At 42.6% G+C, this 19196-nt stretch overlaps 2 protein-coding genes across 3 annotated transcripts in view; one reads left to right on the top strand and one right to left on the bottom strand.

The window, feature by feature from the left end:
* The window catches only part of LOC135706715 (guanine nucleotide exchange factor DBS), a 435434-nt gene that overhangs the window by 100899 nt on the left and 315339 nt on the right, over positions 1-19196 (top strand). The window contains exons 5-6 of one of the 2 annotated variants that reach the window (XM_065228374.1): positions 8577-9078; positions 9150-9359. In XM_065228374.1, coding sequence (XP_065084446.1) covers positions 8577-9078; positions 9150-9359 — 712 coding nt within the window. The remainder of the gene's footprint in view (positions 1-8576; positions 9079-9149; positions 9360-19196) is intronic. The other variant, XM_065228382.1, reaches the window with a different exon arrangement.
* Asap (ArfGAP domain of ASAP) overlaps positions 1-19196 on the bottom strand; it is a 480120-nt gene that overhangs the window by 388876 nt on the left and 72048 nt on the right. The window lies entirely within an intron of this gene.

The raw sequence follows: 19196 nt of genomic DNA, 5'->3' as shown, positions 1-19196 counted from the left end.
ATTCTTCCAGGATCAATTGTCTTTTATGCAGACAGCTCTAGACTGGACAATAGTGTAGGAGCAGGGGTAACAGGTCCAGAAATAAATATCTCAATATCTATGGGCTACTGGCCTACCGTTTTCCAAGCAGAAGTCCAAGCAATTCTTGAATGTTCTAAAATCTGCTTGCGTCTGACAATATAATAAAATCTGAGAATGATTCCAAGAGAACCTAAAACTCCAGGTGAATTCATCGAAAATTCTGAAAATAATTTCAATGGATTTCTTAGGAGTGTTCCAAAAGGAAAATTTTATGGAAATTCCAAGAAAAATTTCACGAGGATTGAATTCCGAATTCGGTGGATAATTCCAAAAATATTTTGAGGACAATTTCAAAGGAATTCCGAGCTGTATTCCAAGGATATTCCAGGGAAATTTTTAGAGAATTCAAAAGATTGTTCCAATGAAATTACGAGGATAATTAAAAAAAAAATAATGAGAATTATGAGCAGATCCATAAAATAATTCCTATGGTAATTCCAAAGAAATTTCAGGAGAATACAAAGTGACTGAGGAAGAGAACTTCAAGTCAAGCTGAACATTGCATTGGGTCTTAAGTAACATAGGCAGATTCTCTTCGTAAACTTTCTCTTTGCATCCTCATGGCCATGTTAAGACATTCTCCGTTATTTTCAGCTCACAGATCGATGAAAGAAGCTATTATCTATCTTCTGCTACGACAACCATGACAAGTAACGGTTCTATACCCAAGTTAATAACGAAAGAGAAAGTCGATAAAGGGAATCGATCAATGATATTTATGACCTAATGCAATGTTCAGTTCGTAGTGATTTTTTTTCAAGAGTAATTTTTGAGGAATTCCTAGGCAATACACTGCAAGAATTATTAATAACATGAGGAACATTGAGGAGTGAATTCTGAGTGTTACAGGCTCTAATAAAATACTGGTTGTTGGTTAACTAGGTCTGTACACTTCGAAGGTCAAAACATTAATCAATGTAGAAAATAGTTGTGTCAAACAGCTTGATTATTCATAGGCTTCTAAGATGATCATTTCATGTGGTTACTATGGAACATCCTCCCCTCAGAAAAGGCCGTAAGGTGATGGAAGCCTTCGGTTCCGAATGGGATGATCGGTAGGTACTGGCACAATGTCTTCAACAACATCCTCATCTTGAACATCACCTCTTCTTCAGTCAACGGTTCGTCACGAGCCAGAACTTCATCCAGTTGTTGTACTTCTCCAGGATCGGTTATATCATCAGGCTGCTTGTTGAACTCTTCAAGCAGCACGGTTCATGGTAGATGATCACTTGGCGCAGTACCTTCTTTAGCGTCTTCCAGATAACGTTGCCTTAGTTGGTTAGTGTTAGAGCGGATAAGGCGACCGTTCTCCAGAAGGACGTAACCTTTTCTCTCGATCACCTTAACAGGAAGCCAGTCTCTGCATACACCAAATCATCAGCGGAAAATTCCCTCTTGGCGACGGTTGAATTGCTTGCTATTTGCAACTGGTGTCGTTGATTTACAAGGTTTGAGAAAATCTAGGGTTGTAGTGATAGGAACAGCTCCGCAGGTGATTTGGCATCAGGTGCACCTTGGTTGGGCGTCGACCGGTATATGGAAAGAAATGTTTGAAGATGTTGGAAAGTTGCCGTATTTCCCCCTTCACGTAACTTCTTTAGTCCTCGATTAAGTGTGTCTACAAAACGCTCAGCCTGTCCGTTGGACTGAGGATGGTATGGAGCGAGTGTTAGGGGCGTGATTCCATTTTCATCTTTGGGTTTTGGGATTACCAAACCTCGCAAAGGTTTCCTGCAGCATCTCCAATGTCGCCGATGTGGTAGTATAGTTTGTGTGCGGAAGATTTCTGGTGATTTTGAAAAAAACGTCGATCATCAGAAAGTAGTGGAAAGTTTCAATCGGACCAGCATAATCTATATGGCTTTGATGGAATGGACCACGATTCCAGGTCGGTTTTGCGTGGTGATTTAGCAGCTTCAGCACAAAACTTACAGCATCGACCAAAATCCTTCGACATTGCAATCAATGTTAGGCCAATAGACGAAACTTCGTGCGAGGGACTTCATTCGGTTCATTCCCGGGTGACCTCGATGTAATTGCTGGAGAATGCGTCTTCGAAAGCCCTCCGGAACTACGACTTTATCGCCGAACATGATGCAATTCTGCACAACTTGAAGACTGCCTCGCCGATTGAAGAATTGTTGAACAACTGAATCAGCCTTAGGATAATTGGGCCATCCTTCATTAATATGGAACACCACCGATTGGAGAGCAACATCTCTTGAGGTTTCAGCAGCAATCATTTCAGACGTCACGGGGAGACTTGAAGTACAATCGCTGAGAACGGCTTTGATATCAGCTTCCATTTGTACAGAAGCAATCACATATTCCTCATCGGTTTTACATGGAAGTTCATCAGTCGTGAAATGACCTCCTGCGTGTCCAAATTCCTCAGTCGACACAAACTGCATGTCAAAGTTGTACCGTTCTTCAGCAAGTTGTCCAAGGATGGCCTTAGTTCCTTCATTTGCTTGATAAAACGTCCATATTAATTGATAGCCCCAAGGTACGATATAAGTTGAGACACGTTCTTGATTTGACGCCGGTCATGCTCTTCCTTCGTTCTACTGGCGACCATGGTATCGTCGAGATATGGTTTAACTCCAGGAATTCATGCAACAGGCCAGGGCCGACTTGATTGCAGGAGGCAGACGGCTGTATTTAAACAATGCTCGATGCGTGTTAATTGTAAGGTACATCTGTGATTCCTCCTCATCCTCGACTTACAGGTAGGCATCAAACAGGTCAGCAAAAATATCATCTGGATGTGGAAGTGGGTGAGTATCCCATTCCAGCGCATTATTTGGTCCCGTAGAATAGTCACCACAAATTCGAACAGAAACGTTGTCGGATTTCCGGACCACAACTATCGGAGTTGCCCAGTCAGAAAACTTCACTGGCGAAATGATTCCCAGTCGTTAAAGTTCGGCATCGACCTTTGGAAGTTCTGCATAAGCCACCGGTCTTTTTGGACAGTAACCGGGACGGACGTTGGGGTTCAAATAGAGTTTTACCTTCGCTTTAGTGTACCGACAAAGTGTGCTCTGGAACACTTCAGGAAACTTCGAGCGTAATTTTTGGACAGTGTCTTCCGGTTTATGGAGAGCAGCGACGTTGACCAGCGAGTTGAAAGGAATAGACCACAGATCAAATAACTCGATTGGTTCAATTCCCAGGACATTCAAATCAGGGTTTGATGACACGTAGACAACACACCTCGGATGGTTAGTTCTGCGAAGCACTCACCAACAATGCTGATCATGTCTCCAGAAGCGCTGATTGCCGTTATCTCAGTTTCCTTGATGCTTGGTCTTCCGATTGCTTCTCACGTTTGTGTTGATATGATCGTGACATCGGAAACGCAGTCCAGTGGAAGAGTTGCATCGTTGCCATTGATTCCAACAGAAACGTATTTCCTCTTCCCTTGAAGATCGATACGCTTGATGGAAATTCCTTTGGACGTGATGAACTCCTTGGGCTTGGGTTTTTCGAACTTCTTTCCAGGTTACGATTTTGATTCGGCAGTTGAGCAATACCCTTCTTTATGTCCCTTGCGTTTGCACTTGTTGCAGTTGTTGTCTTGATAGGGATATTCCTTCACAGAAGCATGTGAACTTCGGCTTCTTTTTCTTGGGAGGCTTCATTGAAACGGCATAAACGACGGATTTCTCTATCATTTTGGTGTCCTGCTTGAAGTTGTTGAACCGATGGCACTCTTCGACGAGACTTTCCAAGGTGAGCTTCGAATCTTCCGCCGGCGGAGCATTCTCTTCAGCTTCCAACTTAGCGATTAATCGGTGCATCTTGCGGAGATTGTAGACCACAAACAAAACGTAGTGCCTTGCACTGGTCGTCGGATAACTTGGAGAGCTGAAACGCTTCCCAGTGTTTATTCACGGAGGCAGCAAAGCTTGAAAAATCGTCAACATCGTTCTTCATGTATTGAAGGCACAGGAATCGATCGTTGAAAAGGGAGGTCTTGCCGTCGGGAAATCTTATTGAGTTCTTCACCGTTTCGTCCAGAACAAAATCGCGTTGATGATTTGGTAGGATACTATTGACGTTACAATGTTCCTCAAGAGTAGCCTCACCTTCGTGGGGTCGTCCAGATTCTTGTCGTCGATCTTGAAAAAATCTTCGTAGCGGGCGTTCCAAACGCAATCCTCTGCCAAGAAGGAGGGTTGCTGAAGCCACCACCATTGTTGGTGTCAGCACTTGTTGCATTCATCCTGCTAGCCAGAAGAGCGGACTACCATTGGCGAAAGTGACAATCACTGGAGGGCTAAGCTCCAACCAAAGAAACAAACTAAACCATTCAATTTACTTGCGAATCATTGCTATATTCTCATCGTGCCTTCCCACACGGGCATCCCAGAGTCTAAATCATTCTCCTATCTGGTTCCCTTGTGCTTATGCGACTAACAGATTTTGGGTTTGCTTAATGGCTAAATACGTCTACTCACGCACACGGACCCATGACTCGTTGTTGTTTCGGCTACGTCATCGACCGACCAAGAATGTCACCCGATCAAGCATCCCGTCGACGCTCGTTCACTTGTCGGCCTGCTCCTACTGGCACCGGCCAAGTCTTCCTGCCGCACGTGAGTGCTTCCTGGGTACGCCGTCCGTGCGGCCACGCGAAGTTGGCGCTTGCCTATGGAACCCAATGAGCACTCTGCTTCCGTCAATCACCGCCTTGGCGAGCAGTTGACTCCCTGCTTCGGCGATGTTGGCCGACGACGTCTGCGGGCCCTTGAAACACTCGTATCTACCTGAGAATGCTGCAATAAGACCCTGCGATGGAACAGCTGATTAGTTCCTGACAATTGGCCGTCCAGATCGATGATGCTTACCCTTTGATGGGGTTTTCTTCGTGTCCGTGTAGCCTTTCTACTTGTCACCACCAAGCAAGGCTGCTAGCCGGCGATCTAACACGGGTAATGTCGGTCGTATGATTTCGTCCAGTAACGATGCTTTGGTGCGATCCTATGGAAAGCATCATGACATTAGCGTCAAATGAATGAAGAATGGAGTTTATCCCTAGCTCACTTACGGATCGTACTGCTTCCACACGTGTGTGCTTCGAGTCCGTTCTTGGCGTGTTCGGCTGTCGTGCAATTCCTCCTAGTGCGGTTGGTAGAACACCGATCGTTTGACTTCGTCGGGTGACGGTACTTCCGCTTGCCTCTATGGAATGTACCGGAACGTTACTGCTGAGCAGGTGGAAGTGGAATTCGTGTGGAACTCACCTGTGGAACGGGTTGCCACTATAGTCGCTATATTCATAGTCTGGCGGATAGAATTTCGATCTACCAAAGAGCGGAACCAATTCAATATATTGTAGACCAACAATTGAAAAGGTCCTATCAACATTCATAAACAAAACTTTGATTATTCTTTCCTCGACAATCTAACGCAAATTACCGGCATCACCAGATAGGGGAATCTTTCCCCAACGCAAAGATAGTGTTAGTTTGCGTAGGCAAGCCTTGAACGACGAGAAAACGGTTTCCGAAGTTTTGTTCGCAATAGCTGATGTGCTCTTTTCTGTTGTTGGTTGTGATTTGCTCGATTGGTTTCGATATTTGACAGTTCAATTGGTTCCCGAGATTCTATCCGCCAGACTATGAATATAGCGACTATAGTTGCCACCACCCACGTTGCAATCCGAGTCACCGGTCGTTTTTCCTCTGGCCGAACTGCTCTTAAAAGCAAGGTTGACTGTGTCGTGTGATTTCCAACGTTTGGCCTAGTCCCTTGACGGTTCTTTCGCTCGTTCCTACGGAACGTGTTGCTTCCCCGTAAGCCGAAATCCAAAACGCCAGACTAGCTCTTCTACGAGTATGGCTGCTGGTCAACTTCCCGTCACTTTTCACAAAACACACCAAGCGCGTGAATCCACCGTACACTGGAGAATAAGAATGACGATGCAAAAGCATCCGATCTCGCTGCTGCCCTTGCTCGCTTTTGTCTGTTTGATGCGTCCGTGTGAGTGCAATCTTTTCGCTCTTTCGTTGCGTTCGTTTGCAGCGTTGCCTTACAAAAGGCCTTTTGCGGTGGAGTATTTTGACTTGGCGTTTGGTCGACGCGTGCGTACGAGCGTACTGATGACAAATTTGTACTAATTCTTCGGCACTTAAAGCTAATGTTTCTCTGGTTTGCTAATTTAAATGAACAAGTGCAAGAAATAAGCAGAATTTGTTTACATCGTAACACACTGTATAGCCTACAGTTTTTATGCTATGTTTATATGTGCATTAACGACACGTATGCGTTAAAAAATCTTATGTGAATAATGAAACTTGAATTTTTCATGGTTAGCTTGCCTAATTTAAAAAAAATATAATTAATATTTAATTCCTACATGTAAGGCTTTGTTGAACATTTATCACGATTATTTTGCCGTGCAACAAATCAAACATCAATGTAGACGGAGCCAGTGCTGTAAATTTTCATATCATTCGATTGAAGATGAACCACTACAACCATTCAATCAATTCTGTGTAAACGAATTCTCACATGACCATAATTTGAAGAGCCCCTTTCTCATTCGAAGCTCATTGTCACTGTCAATTGAGTCACTCAGTATCATTTGATATACGACAGTGGAGTATGGAAGAAATCCAGTAAAATGGTCCCGAACAGACAAGTCGACCCGATGTCGGATCAATGTAAGGCTAATTGAAGGTCGATGTCGACCCAATGTCGTGTTAATGTCGGGTCAATTTTGGGTTTATGTCGGGTCAATGTCGGGTCAACATCGGGTTGGGGTTTGATAGAAGTCAGGTTGGTGTCGGGTTGGCTTAGCTTTTTCGCCGGAATGTCGACCAGAGCTCCGTTTGTGTGTAGGTTACACTCAATCGAATGATATATAGCGTTTCTCAAATGAGAATGATCCATGCCTTCGTCAAATGACTAAGCAACTGATATCACCCATTCGGAGGAGGTCCCCTTTGATAGCGAATAGCTACTTTTCTCATTTTCATCAAAAATGTTCAAATGATTTTGAGAATTTACAGCACTGGACGGAGCATAATTTCTCAATGTTTGCATCAGCTGTCTTCGATTGGCAGATAATCGAGCCAAAGAACCAACAACTTTGGCTTCAAGCAAAATGTTGGTGGATCACGTTTCTGCCACCGGAGTGACCAAACGTCAAAGAATACTCCACCGTTAGGATCGTAGTAGAAACCTTCAATTCCCGTGGCCAACGATTCGATGATCTTCTCGCTTCCCGGTTGGTTGACTTGACCGGCCCGGTTGATGCGTTGGATCTGTTCTTGTTGACTGGCTACCAGCTCGGTGAGCCGAAGAATTGCGTCCCTCAAATCCTGGTTGGGCATCTTCAAATGACTTAATCTGGATCGACTTGTAGTGACTCGAACTTGTCCTCGTCGCCAGATGTTACAGACTTCAATACAATACTGGTTGTTAGTTAATTAGGTCTATATACTTCGGAGGTCAGAACATTAATCAATGTAGAAAATAGTTGTGTCAAATAGCTTGATTATCATGGCTTCTAAGATCTTCGTTTCATGTGGTTACTATGGAACACTTCTGAAGAAGATTTTAAAGAGTGTTACGGGGCAAATTATAAGGGAATTCAATTCTTCCGTAAACAATTTCTAGATCATAAACACAGAACAAAAAATCAAGATTTAAGATTTAGGAAAAAATATAAATTCAGAGGCTTCGATTTTTTATATTTATCTAGTTACTCAAACAAGTGGGGACATTTCACAATTTGGAAACAATATTAAGAAATTAGTCTATGAACATGCAACTTGCTGTACATTAAAAATCAAAAGTTTCATCCTTCGAATGGTTGCACTCGTTGGTATTGGAATGGTCATAAATTTATGTTTTTAAATTCAGTTTTCCCCCATTTTTAGCCACTTTCGCTTTATCCAATTTCAACTCACCACAAGTAGAGCAACGCACGCACCGAACTCACAATTCTCACTCAGCAATCTCAGCTCAACACGCTCTCACAAAGATCGATCACGGAACACGCATAACACTCACAAACTACAGTAAATCACTCACGAGCAACTCACTTTAACCTCACTCACTTCTCATTCGATGATCTCCCGCTCCACCCAACCTCACTCACACTAACACACAAGTGATACACGTTTGACCCGGTTTCCCGTTGGATGTCGCACGCCCCGCTCCCGTCACTGTTTAGGCAAATGTGTAAATATACCCTAATCTATCTCTTTAGTAGTATTTAGTATCTGAAGAAAAATCCTAACGCAAATCTTCCATTCGATCTCACATTGTCCTCATCTCATCCTCATCATTCGCCGCCCGCTGTCCGCGCCTCCACACCACCATCCCACCCGCTTTGTCTCTGTGCCCAACCATTAAAAAAAAACCATCGGTCATCATCGCCCGGTTGTCGCGCGTTGTCTCAAAATTATCTATCTCCCTACATCCTGAAATCCAAACAAAAAAAAAATACGCAAAAAATCTTGTAAAAAAAAATCCAGTGCAGGGAATTATTCAAACAATACTATGCATCACCATCTTGATGACAGTCGCGATTGTCACAGACTCTTGGTGCAGCTGGAGGAAACGGAACGGCACTTCGAGGAATTCTGGACGGTGCACCTGTCGCGGCTGCGGAAGTGCCTGGAGCTGCGCCGATTCGAGCAGGACTTCCGGGAGCTGCAGGCCAACTTCGATCGGCACCTGACGGCCGTTTCGGACATGACCGAGATCGGCGAAACCGTGGACCGGATGGATCAACTGATCAAGGAAACCAAAGAATTTCAGCTGAGCTGTGCGGTGGACGTCGAGCGAGCCGATCAGGTGATCGCTACCGGCCAGAAGCTGATCGGATCCAAGGGCTGCATCAGCTCGTGTCCGAAGGAGGTGGTGCAACCCAAGTGCGACGAACTGACCCGGGTTTGCGAGCTGATCAACGAGCGCGTGACGAAGCGGATCGAAACGCTGATCAAGGCGCGGGAGCTGATGGAGAGGGTTGAGAAGGTAGGGACGGGTTGGTTGGTGGTCGAAGTTTTGATCAGCTCTAATGGTATTTTTATTTCAATTGATTGCAGGCAAACAAATGGTGCGCTCGGGGCATCGAGCTGTTGGCCACCCAGCGGATCGAGAAGTGCTCCGGTTCGGCGGAAATTGCCGAGCAGAGTCTGCAGGAGATTCAGGAATACCTCGCGACGGCTGCCGAGTTCAAGCTATCTAGTCCGAAAGAGTTCAAGAACGTCATTCAGGAGAGTACAACCCTGGAAACCAAGGCACTGGTGTCGCAGGTGAGTTTGCCAGATCTCGCTGGCTGTAGGGATGTGGGATTTGTATTTTCTTATTTGCAGGGCTGTTAGCGAGTCACTTTTTAGTGACTTGGTCACTTTTTTGCAAACAAGTCGCTAAAAAGTCTTCTTTTTTTAAGGCCAAGTCACTAAAGTCACTTTATCTTGTAATCTGTAACTATTTTAAACATTTTTTTAATTTGAATTTATTTTAAGATTGATCATTCTTTTTGCAGTGTGTACGATAGGCCTACATTTTTTTGAAGACATCATATCAACTTTGCCAGAATCCAAGCGACAGATACAGTAACGCTGCACTTGAGCGAAGGTGGAAGCAACGCATAGAAAAAAATAGCAAATATACAAACATTTCTTCTGAGGATGTAATCTTTGCTATCGAATTCGTTCGAAGTATTTACCTTTGAGCGGCAGATGACTCAATTCTACCTGCATCATAGCGGTCGTACGAGAAAATGGAAGAGTTGCCAGTCTTCTTGATATTTTGTCTTCCATTTTGTTCTAATTTTTGAAAAATTCGAAGTTGACGACCTTGTACCTATTATCGTCAGGGGGGTAAACAACGTCCTTGAGAGCTCAATTTTGGCATGTGGATACATTGTGTTTCAGAGCAACTATTGACCAAATTTGAGTGCTCTAGGACTTTGTTTACCCCCTGACGATAATAGGTTAAGGTATTGCCAAAGCCAACTTTTCCCCTAGCTCTGAAGACCTCACACTCCATCACTATTCATTTATCGCAAGGATCCGACTCTAATTGAAAGGTCCCGCTATTTATACCCTACGGAGTGTTGAAACACCCTCCAAAGGCGCGCCCCTTTGTCAGTCAAAATTGGATTCCTTAGCAACAAAATTAAGGTATGACACCGATAATGACCATGCATCAGAACCCTAGTCTTAACCACTTCAAACTAGGGAACAACGAATAGAAGATTAGGAATCACATAGATGAAGACAGCTAACTCATTTTTTTTTCCTTGTTTTAAGATCATCCTCGGTAGACAAAGCCGAGTCTTGTCACTATCAACAAGGCATAAAAAGTAACAAGGACTGAGATGTGTTCCTTGGATTACTGAAAAATCCTGTTCCCCTAGTTTGAAGTAGTCAGGACTAGAAATCGGTGGTACATCTTACATCCCGTAACGTACCACGAAAAGATGATCTACCCACGTTACGGGGCAGATCTCACAATAGTCCATTACATATTCAAAGGAGATTTCTTATGAAAATTCGCTTGGAATTCTCCTCATCGTTCGCTCGTATTCTCCCGAAACTCTAATGGAATTATTTCAGAAATTCACTTGGAACACTTCTCTGAATTCTCTAAAAAATATCATAAGAATACGGTTAGAATACTTCTCGCAACTATCCTCCGAATGCAATTTTCTTTTAATTTTCCTATGAATTGCCTTGAAATTCTCCTCAGTAAGAAATCCAATGGAAAAATTCTTCGAATTTTCATTGAATTCATTCCATATTTCTTTTTTAATCTCACTCCTTCCCTTGGAATTCTACTCACATTGAAAGTCTCCTAAGAATCCATTTGCATTTCTCCTCACAAATTCCTTAGATTTCTCTCCTTAATTTGTTTGGCAATCTCTCCTGGAATTACTTTCCGAATTTTTTTTGAAGATCTCCTGGAGTTATTGTCAGATTTAATTGTAATCCTCAAGGGGTACGTCACTCCGCACACCAATCTAAGGGTCATCTTTTTTGTCAGTGTGTCGCAGGTGTGCCGATTGTACCGGTCATAGAGCAAGCTGCGATTGTTTGTAAAATACCCTTCCCGGCAACCCGGTATTTTGACACCTTGAATGTCAGGCGAAACATGTCAGAAGGCTCTAACTCGAAACGTAAACAATGACTTGTATCGTCGGTTTCTTACGAATGACAACGCACCCACTCAAACTAACTGAATCATCTGACAGAGAAATGTTTGTTCTATGAGCTGGTGGAGTCAGATTCCGTGGGTGTGTGGTCATTCAAGAGACATCGACGTTCAAAATCATTGTTTACGTTTCAAGTTATACCCTTCTGACATGTTTCCCCGATGTTTTGGTTTGAAAGCGCAAGGATAAATCGGGTTGAGGATGACGCCGGAAGTGGTCGGTGTGCGAAATTTTGGTGTGTTCATAGGATAATAAAAGTTCTGTGTTTTAGGGTTTTATAATGCCCTCAAAGACAGACCAGAAACCTAGCCTTTCGTGATGTGAAAGCAACGGTTTATCAGTGGCCGGAAAGAGTTGGAACCGGTGGGGAACATTGTTGGAGACCGACTATAGAGGATGATGAATAGACTTCTGTAGTTTGTTTTGTGTGAGTTGTAGCGTTATTTGAACTAAGGGTATTAATGTGGTCTGATTATGGGCTTTTTCGCTTAAGTCCACTCTAGAACCTACATTTTGTATTTAGATCTATAAGTGAACTGCAGGTTTGAGTTTCTCTGGTATATTCAATTAGAGGATGTTCCTGAATATACAGTCAAATAGCACGTTATGTTGTGCTGTTTGACTGTAGTGTGTTGTGTGCTCAAGCTCAAGCTGTGCCGATTCTAATTTCGGCACAATGTGCTGAGTGACTTACCCCTTGATCCGCTCCTTATTAGCTTTTAAACAATTAACGCATTTCAATACAGCTGACGTACCCATAGATGTGTTATGTTGTTTGCTGCATCTAGAGCATCGTTCGCAATTTTTGCAATCCGTGCTCTTGTGCCCAAATTCTCCACATCTGAAGCATCGTAAAACATTAATCGCGGGAACTATCGAGCACCGATCAAACCCTACAACATTAACAAACATTTATAAGTCTCTTTGTCAACTTCAAACACAACATTAAATACGTTGTAAGTAAGAAGTGTGGATTTTCGTACATATTTATAACTTTGACATCATTTATCTCGATGTCTTCATATTGACTTTTTAAGTCGTCACACACATCACTATTTTCAATCTTGACACCGAAGTGGGAACAACAGCACTATAGTTTTCACCCAGATTGTTTTCAATACAATTTTTCACATCACTTACATTAGCTCCTGTTGCACACTCAACAATAATGGATTTTTATTCCAATCCTTACTTTTCCCGTCCCCTTGTTCGTTTTTCAAAGCATCCGCGAAACTACTTTTAACGTTGTCATCGGTAGAATTCGCTTCATCATGACTATTTACTATTACTATCGGGAAATTCGACCCGATTCAGAAGGAACCGGCCCAGATCCACTGCCATTATTCATTGCAGCTAAATTCTTGTCCGCAATAATTCTCGAAAATGAACTAGTCATATTTTTCAATTTCTCATTTAATAACTATTTAAGTCCGTCAACGGCCTCCTTTAGGGTACCATTTACATTTAAGCGAATAGCTTCCATACCGGTCTTCAACGCGTTATCATCCTGAGCAGCAATCTGATCTCGCATGTCTGTGATCGAGGTCGAAATAGAAGATATTCTCTTCACTTCTTCCTCAATATTTCAAACATGCGAGATCAAATCACTCGGCTCGTCACAACTAGACACTGATAAATTAAAATATTCCCATTTTGCTTGAAATTTAATCAATTTGACATTAAACTCAGTTTAATCATATCGAATGATTAAAAATTAATATTCTCTTTTGATTATATATCAGTATTGAAAAATAATAAAATTTAATACTGGGAAGATTATTTCGAATTTAATCATGCATGACTACTGCCGAAGAAATCATGGCTCGGACTCAATAAGGTGAAGCGGGAATCTGCATACTTTTTAAGCTTTTTTTTATTTAATTTATCTTTGAGTGGACAGACAATCTTCACACTTGTATAGAAGATTAACATTGTCCGTGACCACGGTATACAAAAACAAGGTAAAAATCAAGTTCGAATGTCGACTAATGATGTCAGTGCTATTTTTAAATAGTTTGAAGAGGAATAACGCGAACTGTACAGTTTAAATACGTTAGACACACATACAATCACTTCATTTTGTTTAGCAATAGGCTCTCATTCTTAAAATAATGCATGATTAAACTAAAAATATCGACTTTGCTGTACTCCTTGTAAGTGTAGTGCATCTCATGTGGAACACACGAGAACACTTACCACTACAGGTTAACGGCAGATCGTTTACCACTACCCCCGACTCACACTTGCCACATTCCATTCCTACCTAAACAGGGTAGGGGAACCAACAGCACACTCGATATCTCGCATTTCATTCCTTGGTTTGTGGATTATGGGGAGACCTTTGATCCTGGGATTGGATTCCCGTAAATGACCTGCTCCATCTCCTAATAGTGATTTACACTCCTTCAGTGTTTTCTCCACGTGTTTCTCCATGCTCTGTAAGGGGCCTACTCGAAGCTGCCTATACGGTCCGTTGTAAATCTTCTTTTTTTTTATTTTCCTTGGATTTGTTTTCCGTCGATCTTGTTTTCCGTGCTGAGCACCAATGCTACCGACGCCAGGAAGGCAGCTCCCACACCTGGACCCTACCTATCGACCCATCAACTCATGAACCGGGGACCAACGGCTTTACTTCCCTTCCGAAGGAAGGCGTGATCAGAGATGTTATGCCTCAGAACATCCCGGCGGCGCCGACTGGGATTGAACCCAGGCCTGCTGGGGTGAGAGGCAATCACGCTTACCACTACACCACCGGCGCAGCTAGTTGTAAATCTTCGTTGTCATCTGATTGTCGTAATCGCCCTTGTCCATGACAACGACCGCGTTGCCCTTGTCTGTTTTCATATAATATACTGCTTTAGTTTTCAGTTCATTTACAATTCGAATTGCCTTTTCGTTGCTGCGACTTTGTTCCTGTCCGTCCTTGATTATGTTCGATGTGATAGTCCTGTCCGTATTCTGTGATGATGTTGGAAGTGTCTTGGTAATCGCTGTCTACACGTCAATGATGATCTGCTCTAAGTCTGGCTTGGTTGTAATCGCATATCCTAGCCCTTTGTTGAGGTGTGTCAATTTTTCTTCCGTGAATGCGGTCGTCGATCGGTGGACAACCAACCCATCAAAGAAGTGAACCTCGGCGTTTCCGTCTCCGTTGATACTCGTGCCGTAGTATGTTTATCTTCCTATTGGTGTCGTCATTCATTTGTTTTGGATTATTTTTCTATCTATCCGCGTGTGTTTGATATTTTAATAGCTTTAACGCTATATATTCGATATTTTAATAACACTTTCAATACTGATCTGATTCTACCTTTGTTCAGTATATGATACAAATTTTTTGACGTAGGGCTACGTCTTTAATTTATATACTGGGAGTCACATTAAAAAACTCAAAATTCGTTCATGTAACGAAAAATCCCGAACACGGACGTAACGATAGAGTGCAAATCGAATACACGACACATTGCGCATGCTCACATGAGCGAGCTCACCGCTCGGTTGACCGCTCACCGTTTCACCAATGAATGGAAGGGAGGAGAAAGTCAGCGGTAAGTGGAACAGCACGCATCGCACCAATACGAAGACGACGACGATGACGAATGCACCCACCTTGTCCGGAGGAAAGGCTTTCTGTAACAGGCAAATGGGCCACCGTCATCCGGTCGGCATCGACTTGCACTGGTGTGAAAGAGTCAAATAGCGCTAGTTGTACTTTCACAACAATCCTATTCAATGCTGGTCGGAGTACGAGACGGTTTTATGACAGGTGGGCAGGAACTCACAGTCTCCCAGTGTTGGTGAGTTCTTTGCCGTTAATGTTCACGAAAAGTTCACTATTTTGCTATACAGAAATTCAAAACAAAAATTTTTATCTGCGGATTTGAACAGTTTTTGACCTGTTTCATACTACCGGAAGGTGTATGCTGGTCACAAATGCCGTGCCAAACTGATTTCCTACTCAATTAATCAATCTTTGATGTGAAATTCGCTAATAAACACGAGGCGCATTTCTTATAGCAAACATGCCATAACAAAATGGGCATGGTTCATTTAAGTAAACAAACTAACACTTCTTCCGACTGTGGCACCTATGTATTAGCCGTCTCGGTCGGAGTAGGTCTTGGTCTGGTGTGAATGCTGCCATATACTTGCTACTAGGAATGCTCTGACAAAAAATACTCCAAAAGGGAGGGGCCTAATTAGCTATTCTGCAAGTATAAAGCAGACTGCAATTCCATTAGCTGTGAGGACATTCGTCACAACTGATTTGAAAGATCCAGAAAGTGAACGTAGACATCGGAATGAGAAGCATTACCAACGGCAACGACATCCTCCAACTCCAACAACCCTTTCGATGGACACCAGCAAAAAACAACAAACGGTCCTTTTCAGGGCCATCATTTGAAAAACAAAAGGCCCTTTTCAGGGCCACCAATTAAAATACAGAAGGATTTATGATAATAGATTCGAATAATTAGATTAACTAAGAGCAAACACGTTTGTTCCGACCACTCACGGCCTTTGCGCTACACATTCCAGATCTTAGATGTAAAGTATTCATCACCTATTTCTCTTACCATCGGCCTGTACTTACTGATATAGGTAAGTAGTAATATTTTTTCAATAGGGGGCTGTTCTTAAACTACGGAAACCGTATTTGAGAGGATGTAGAATCCATCCCTCAACTACGAGGACAATCATCATAACTGTTTTTTTTTTTTTAAATTAGTACGTTTATGAACAGCCCCTTGTTACAATTTATGACCTTCAAATGTATCGCAGCACACTCAAACATTTAATTGCTATTTTTATATATATTTTTAGGTGCATATAACCCACCGTGTTTTAATTCGTAGATTTTAATTTTAATGTCGTTAAAAGAAGTCTTAGACTAAACCAAAAAATCACGTGTTTATTATGAATGTGAAATAATTTGGACGTTAATAGGTTAAATACGGGTTTCCAATCGGTCTCACCCTTCAGAACCCTCTCCAGGTTTTGGTGGATGTATCGATGGCAAATCAGCCAGCGTTTTATGATAGCTTTGTAATATTTCATAGAACTTAAAATGTTACTTGGGCAGCTACAATTTCTACGTGGGCCATATATTGGAACTAGTGCCAAAATTGGCTTCCCTACAACTTGACATGTCCGTCGTCAGTAATTCGAAGACTGAGTCAAGTTGACTCACTCACCCTTATTCTGTATTTCGTTCGAAACGAAATTCTCATACAAAAAAATATTTTTTTGTATAGGAATTTCGTTTCGAACGAAATACAGAATAGGGGTGATGATGTAGGAGAAATGGCTCTAATGTTGGCCTATGTTGAGACGGTATTTATGGCTATTTTTGGTCACTATTGAAAATTTAGTCGATTTCTGAATTTATGTATGGGCCCAAATTAGGGGCATTTAGGCCGACATTACATCCATTTCCCCATTTCCCCATTTCCCCTAGGTTTTGATATTAGCTGCATCTTTTGTCAAGAACTCAAATCTGTATCTCTTATGCATGACGAATTAGAGCGCATAGAACATGTTATTACTTTTCAGTGAATGTAATTTACATCCACTAAAAAACATTTGTGGGTTCTATTCGCTCTAATTCGTCATGCATAAGAGATACAGATTTGAGTTATTGATAAAAGTTGTAGTTAATATCAAAACCTACAGTGGATGACAATCGATGTCCGTCGGTGATTGGCACTAGATTGCGGAACAGAGACCGACGTTAAACAAAGGAAAGAAGAAGGAGATAGGTCCAAACAATGCAAAAACAAGCCAACCAATATTAGTCCTCAATGCGCAATTAGCGAAAATTTATTTCACAATTCAACAAAGAGAAGGTAAGCATCAATCCTTTGATCCACTGGGTGTCGGAAATTCCGGAACCGGTGGCTTCGGTTCTTCTTTGCGCAGTTCTCCAAGTAGATCGCGCTTCCTCCGTGGTTCATCCGATCGAACTGGACTCAAGCCGCGTCCCTGCCGTTCCATGTCCGCAACCGTTCGATCAGAAACTTCCTTCTCTACCGAAAGCAGAATGTTGCCGTATTTTTTCTTCAAAGCCGAGAATTTCTGTTCAGCCATTTCGTTGCTTCCACGAGGCATTTTACCGACACCAGTGCCAGGCCAGTTGTTTGACATTTGTGTGTGGCCTACTGGGATTCTGACGATCAGAAAACGAGTTTCCGAATTCGACCGAACTTCCACTTAACATCCGGTTTTCGGCCCGACGCCATTGATTACGTTAGCACTTCTCACGGTTCTACGTAACAACCTCCGTTCGGTCACCCGACAGGCACGGCGGGGTTCATGCGCCTAAAATATGCCATAATTTAGATGGCATACCTGCCCCCTGTTGCCGCCGGGGTGCTGGTGTTGCTGTTAGGCAGCATTTTAATCAATTTTATCACACTGACCGACGACGACAGTGACGACCATGATAATGGGCTCGGGCAGTCTCTACAGTAGGTGACTGTAAATACCTACAGTGTTCCGTTGTTCCGCTGCAAATAAAGTTGTGTCATCGGGGCAGTTTAGCCGGTTACCTCTATTGCAAAATGTGGGTCTCTCGTTCGTCTCGACTCGCAGCTGGGTGAGGGGAGGAGATAAGTGAGCACACCTCGAGCCTTTGCTAAACGGTTTGTCACGGGGCTTTGGGCTTGATTTTTGTCAGGAACTCCGTGGTGGTGATGGACGGCGGTGTTCAGTTGAGTGGATTTTTAGAAAAAAGTTCCTCGATTTTTTGGATCGTGGAAGGATGGAAATTTCAACTTAATTAAAAAAAATGTGTCTATTTTGGCCAGTAAATTAAATTTTCTTTAGCTTTATTTTTTCTTTATTAAATAGGTCTAAGATTTACACTTAAATTTTAAACGATCGATTGACACACCGCTTGTTACTCCGGAATCTGGAACATCTAATGGGCTCTCTATGTTTGCTTATATTTATTTATCTATCTATCTATCTACCTAGGACTGTTGAAGGGTAGAAATTTCCAAAATTTAGAGAAAATACTTAAAATTTAAGAAGCATTTCTGTTAGACCTTACTCATACTTATTCTCATACCGGCGTATTGAAAGTAGGTATATTAGTCCAAGATTTCAACTTAAATTTCAAACGCTTAATTTACAAAAAAAAATCATTCGATTGCCGCACCGCTTGTCACTCCGGAATCCGGATCATCTTATTAGTGGCATCCGTGACATTTTTTTTTCAGCTGAGGGCTCTCTATGCTTTCTTCCAAACCAAAAGGCAAAATAAACTACTGTTGTGACACCAATCGTATACAATCGGAGGTGTTGATAGAGTAGTCCCTGCCAGCCATCGCGCCATCTCCGCGCCGGTAGCGATCGGGAAGTTGAAAATGAAGAAGCCACCAAGAAGGTCTCGCGCCTCCAACCCTTGCATAATACCCCGCATAGTATAGGAAGGCAATTATTGCTCTCTGTTTCCAGCGGTGCTTCCGAATTTGTTTTGGCCGGGCCGAATTTTTCGGATTCACCGAATGATATAACACAAAACACGGAATGCCACCATATTGCACCCCCTAAAATCCGAACAGGAACCACCCGACGACGAACGCCTTCTCTGACGCTTATCCACGGGGTGCTGCATCGTAATTTTATATATTTTCCACCGCCTACTACAACAGAGCTATTGCCATTTTATCAATTTCATCTTCAGCCGCTCCTCCGATCGCGGGCTGCTGCTTCTTTGCGGAGTGAGTCGCTATCAAAATTGCTCATCTATATCGGCGTGGTAGGCGTTGGGTGGCCTACTGATTTTCTGTTTCCGCATGTAGGCGAAATGTTCCATAAAAGTGGACGTTTTATGAGGCGGAAATTCGGCATCTCGTTTGGGTGTGCAATTATACGGAACTTTTGCAACTGCAAACGAAGGAATTGCCGCATCACGATCCAACTACTTGTC

This window comes from Ochlerotatus camptorhynchus, unplaced genomic scaffold (genome assembly GCF_037179485.1).
Source record: "Ochlerotatus camptorhynchus isolate MF236.1 unplaced genomic scaffold, CSIRO-AGI_Acam_v1.1 ptg000023l, whole genome shotgun sequence".
NCBI classification, from domain to species: Eukaryota; Metazoa; Arthropoda; class Insecta; order Diptera; family Culicidae; genus Ochlerotatus; species Ochlerotatus camptorhynchus.
Note: the sequence above shows the minus strand (reverse complement) of the source record. Positions and strands in the feature narration are given on the sequence as shown.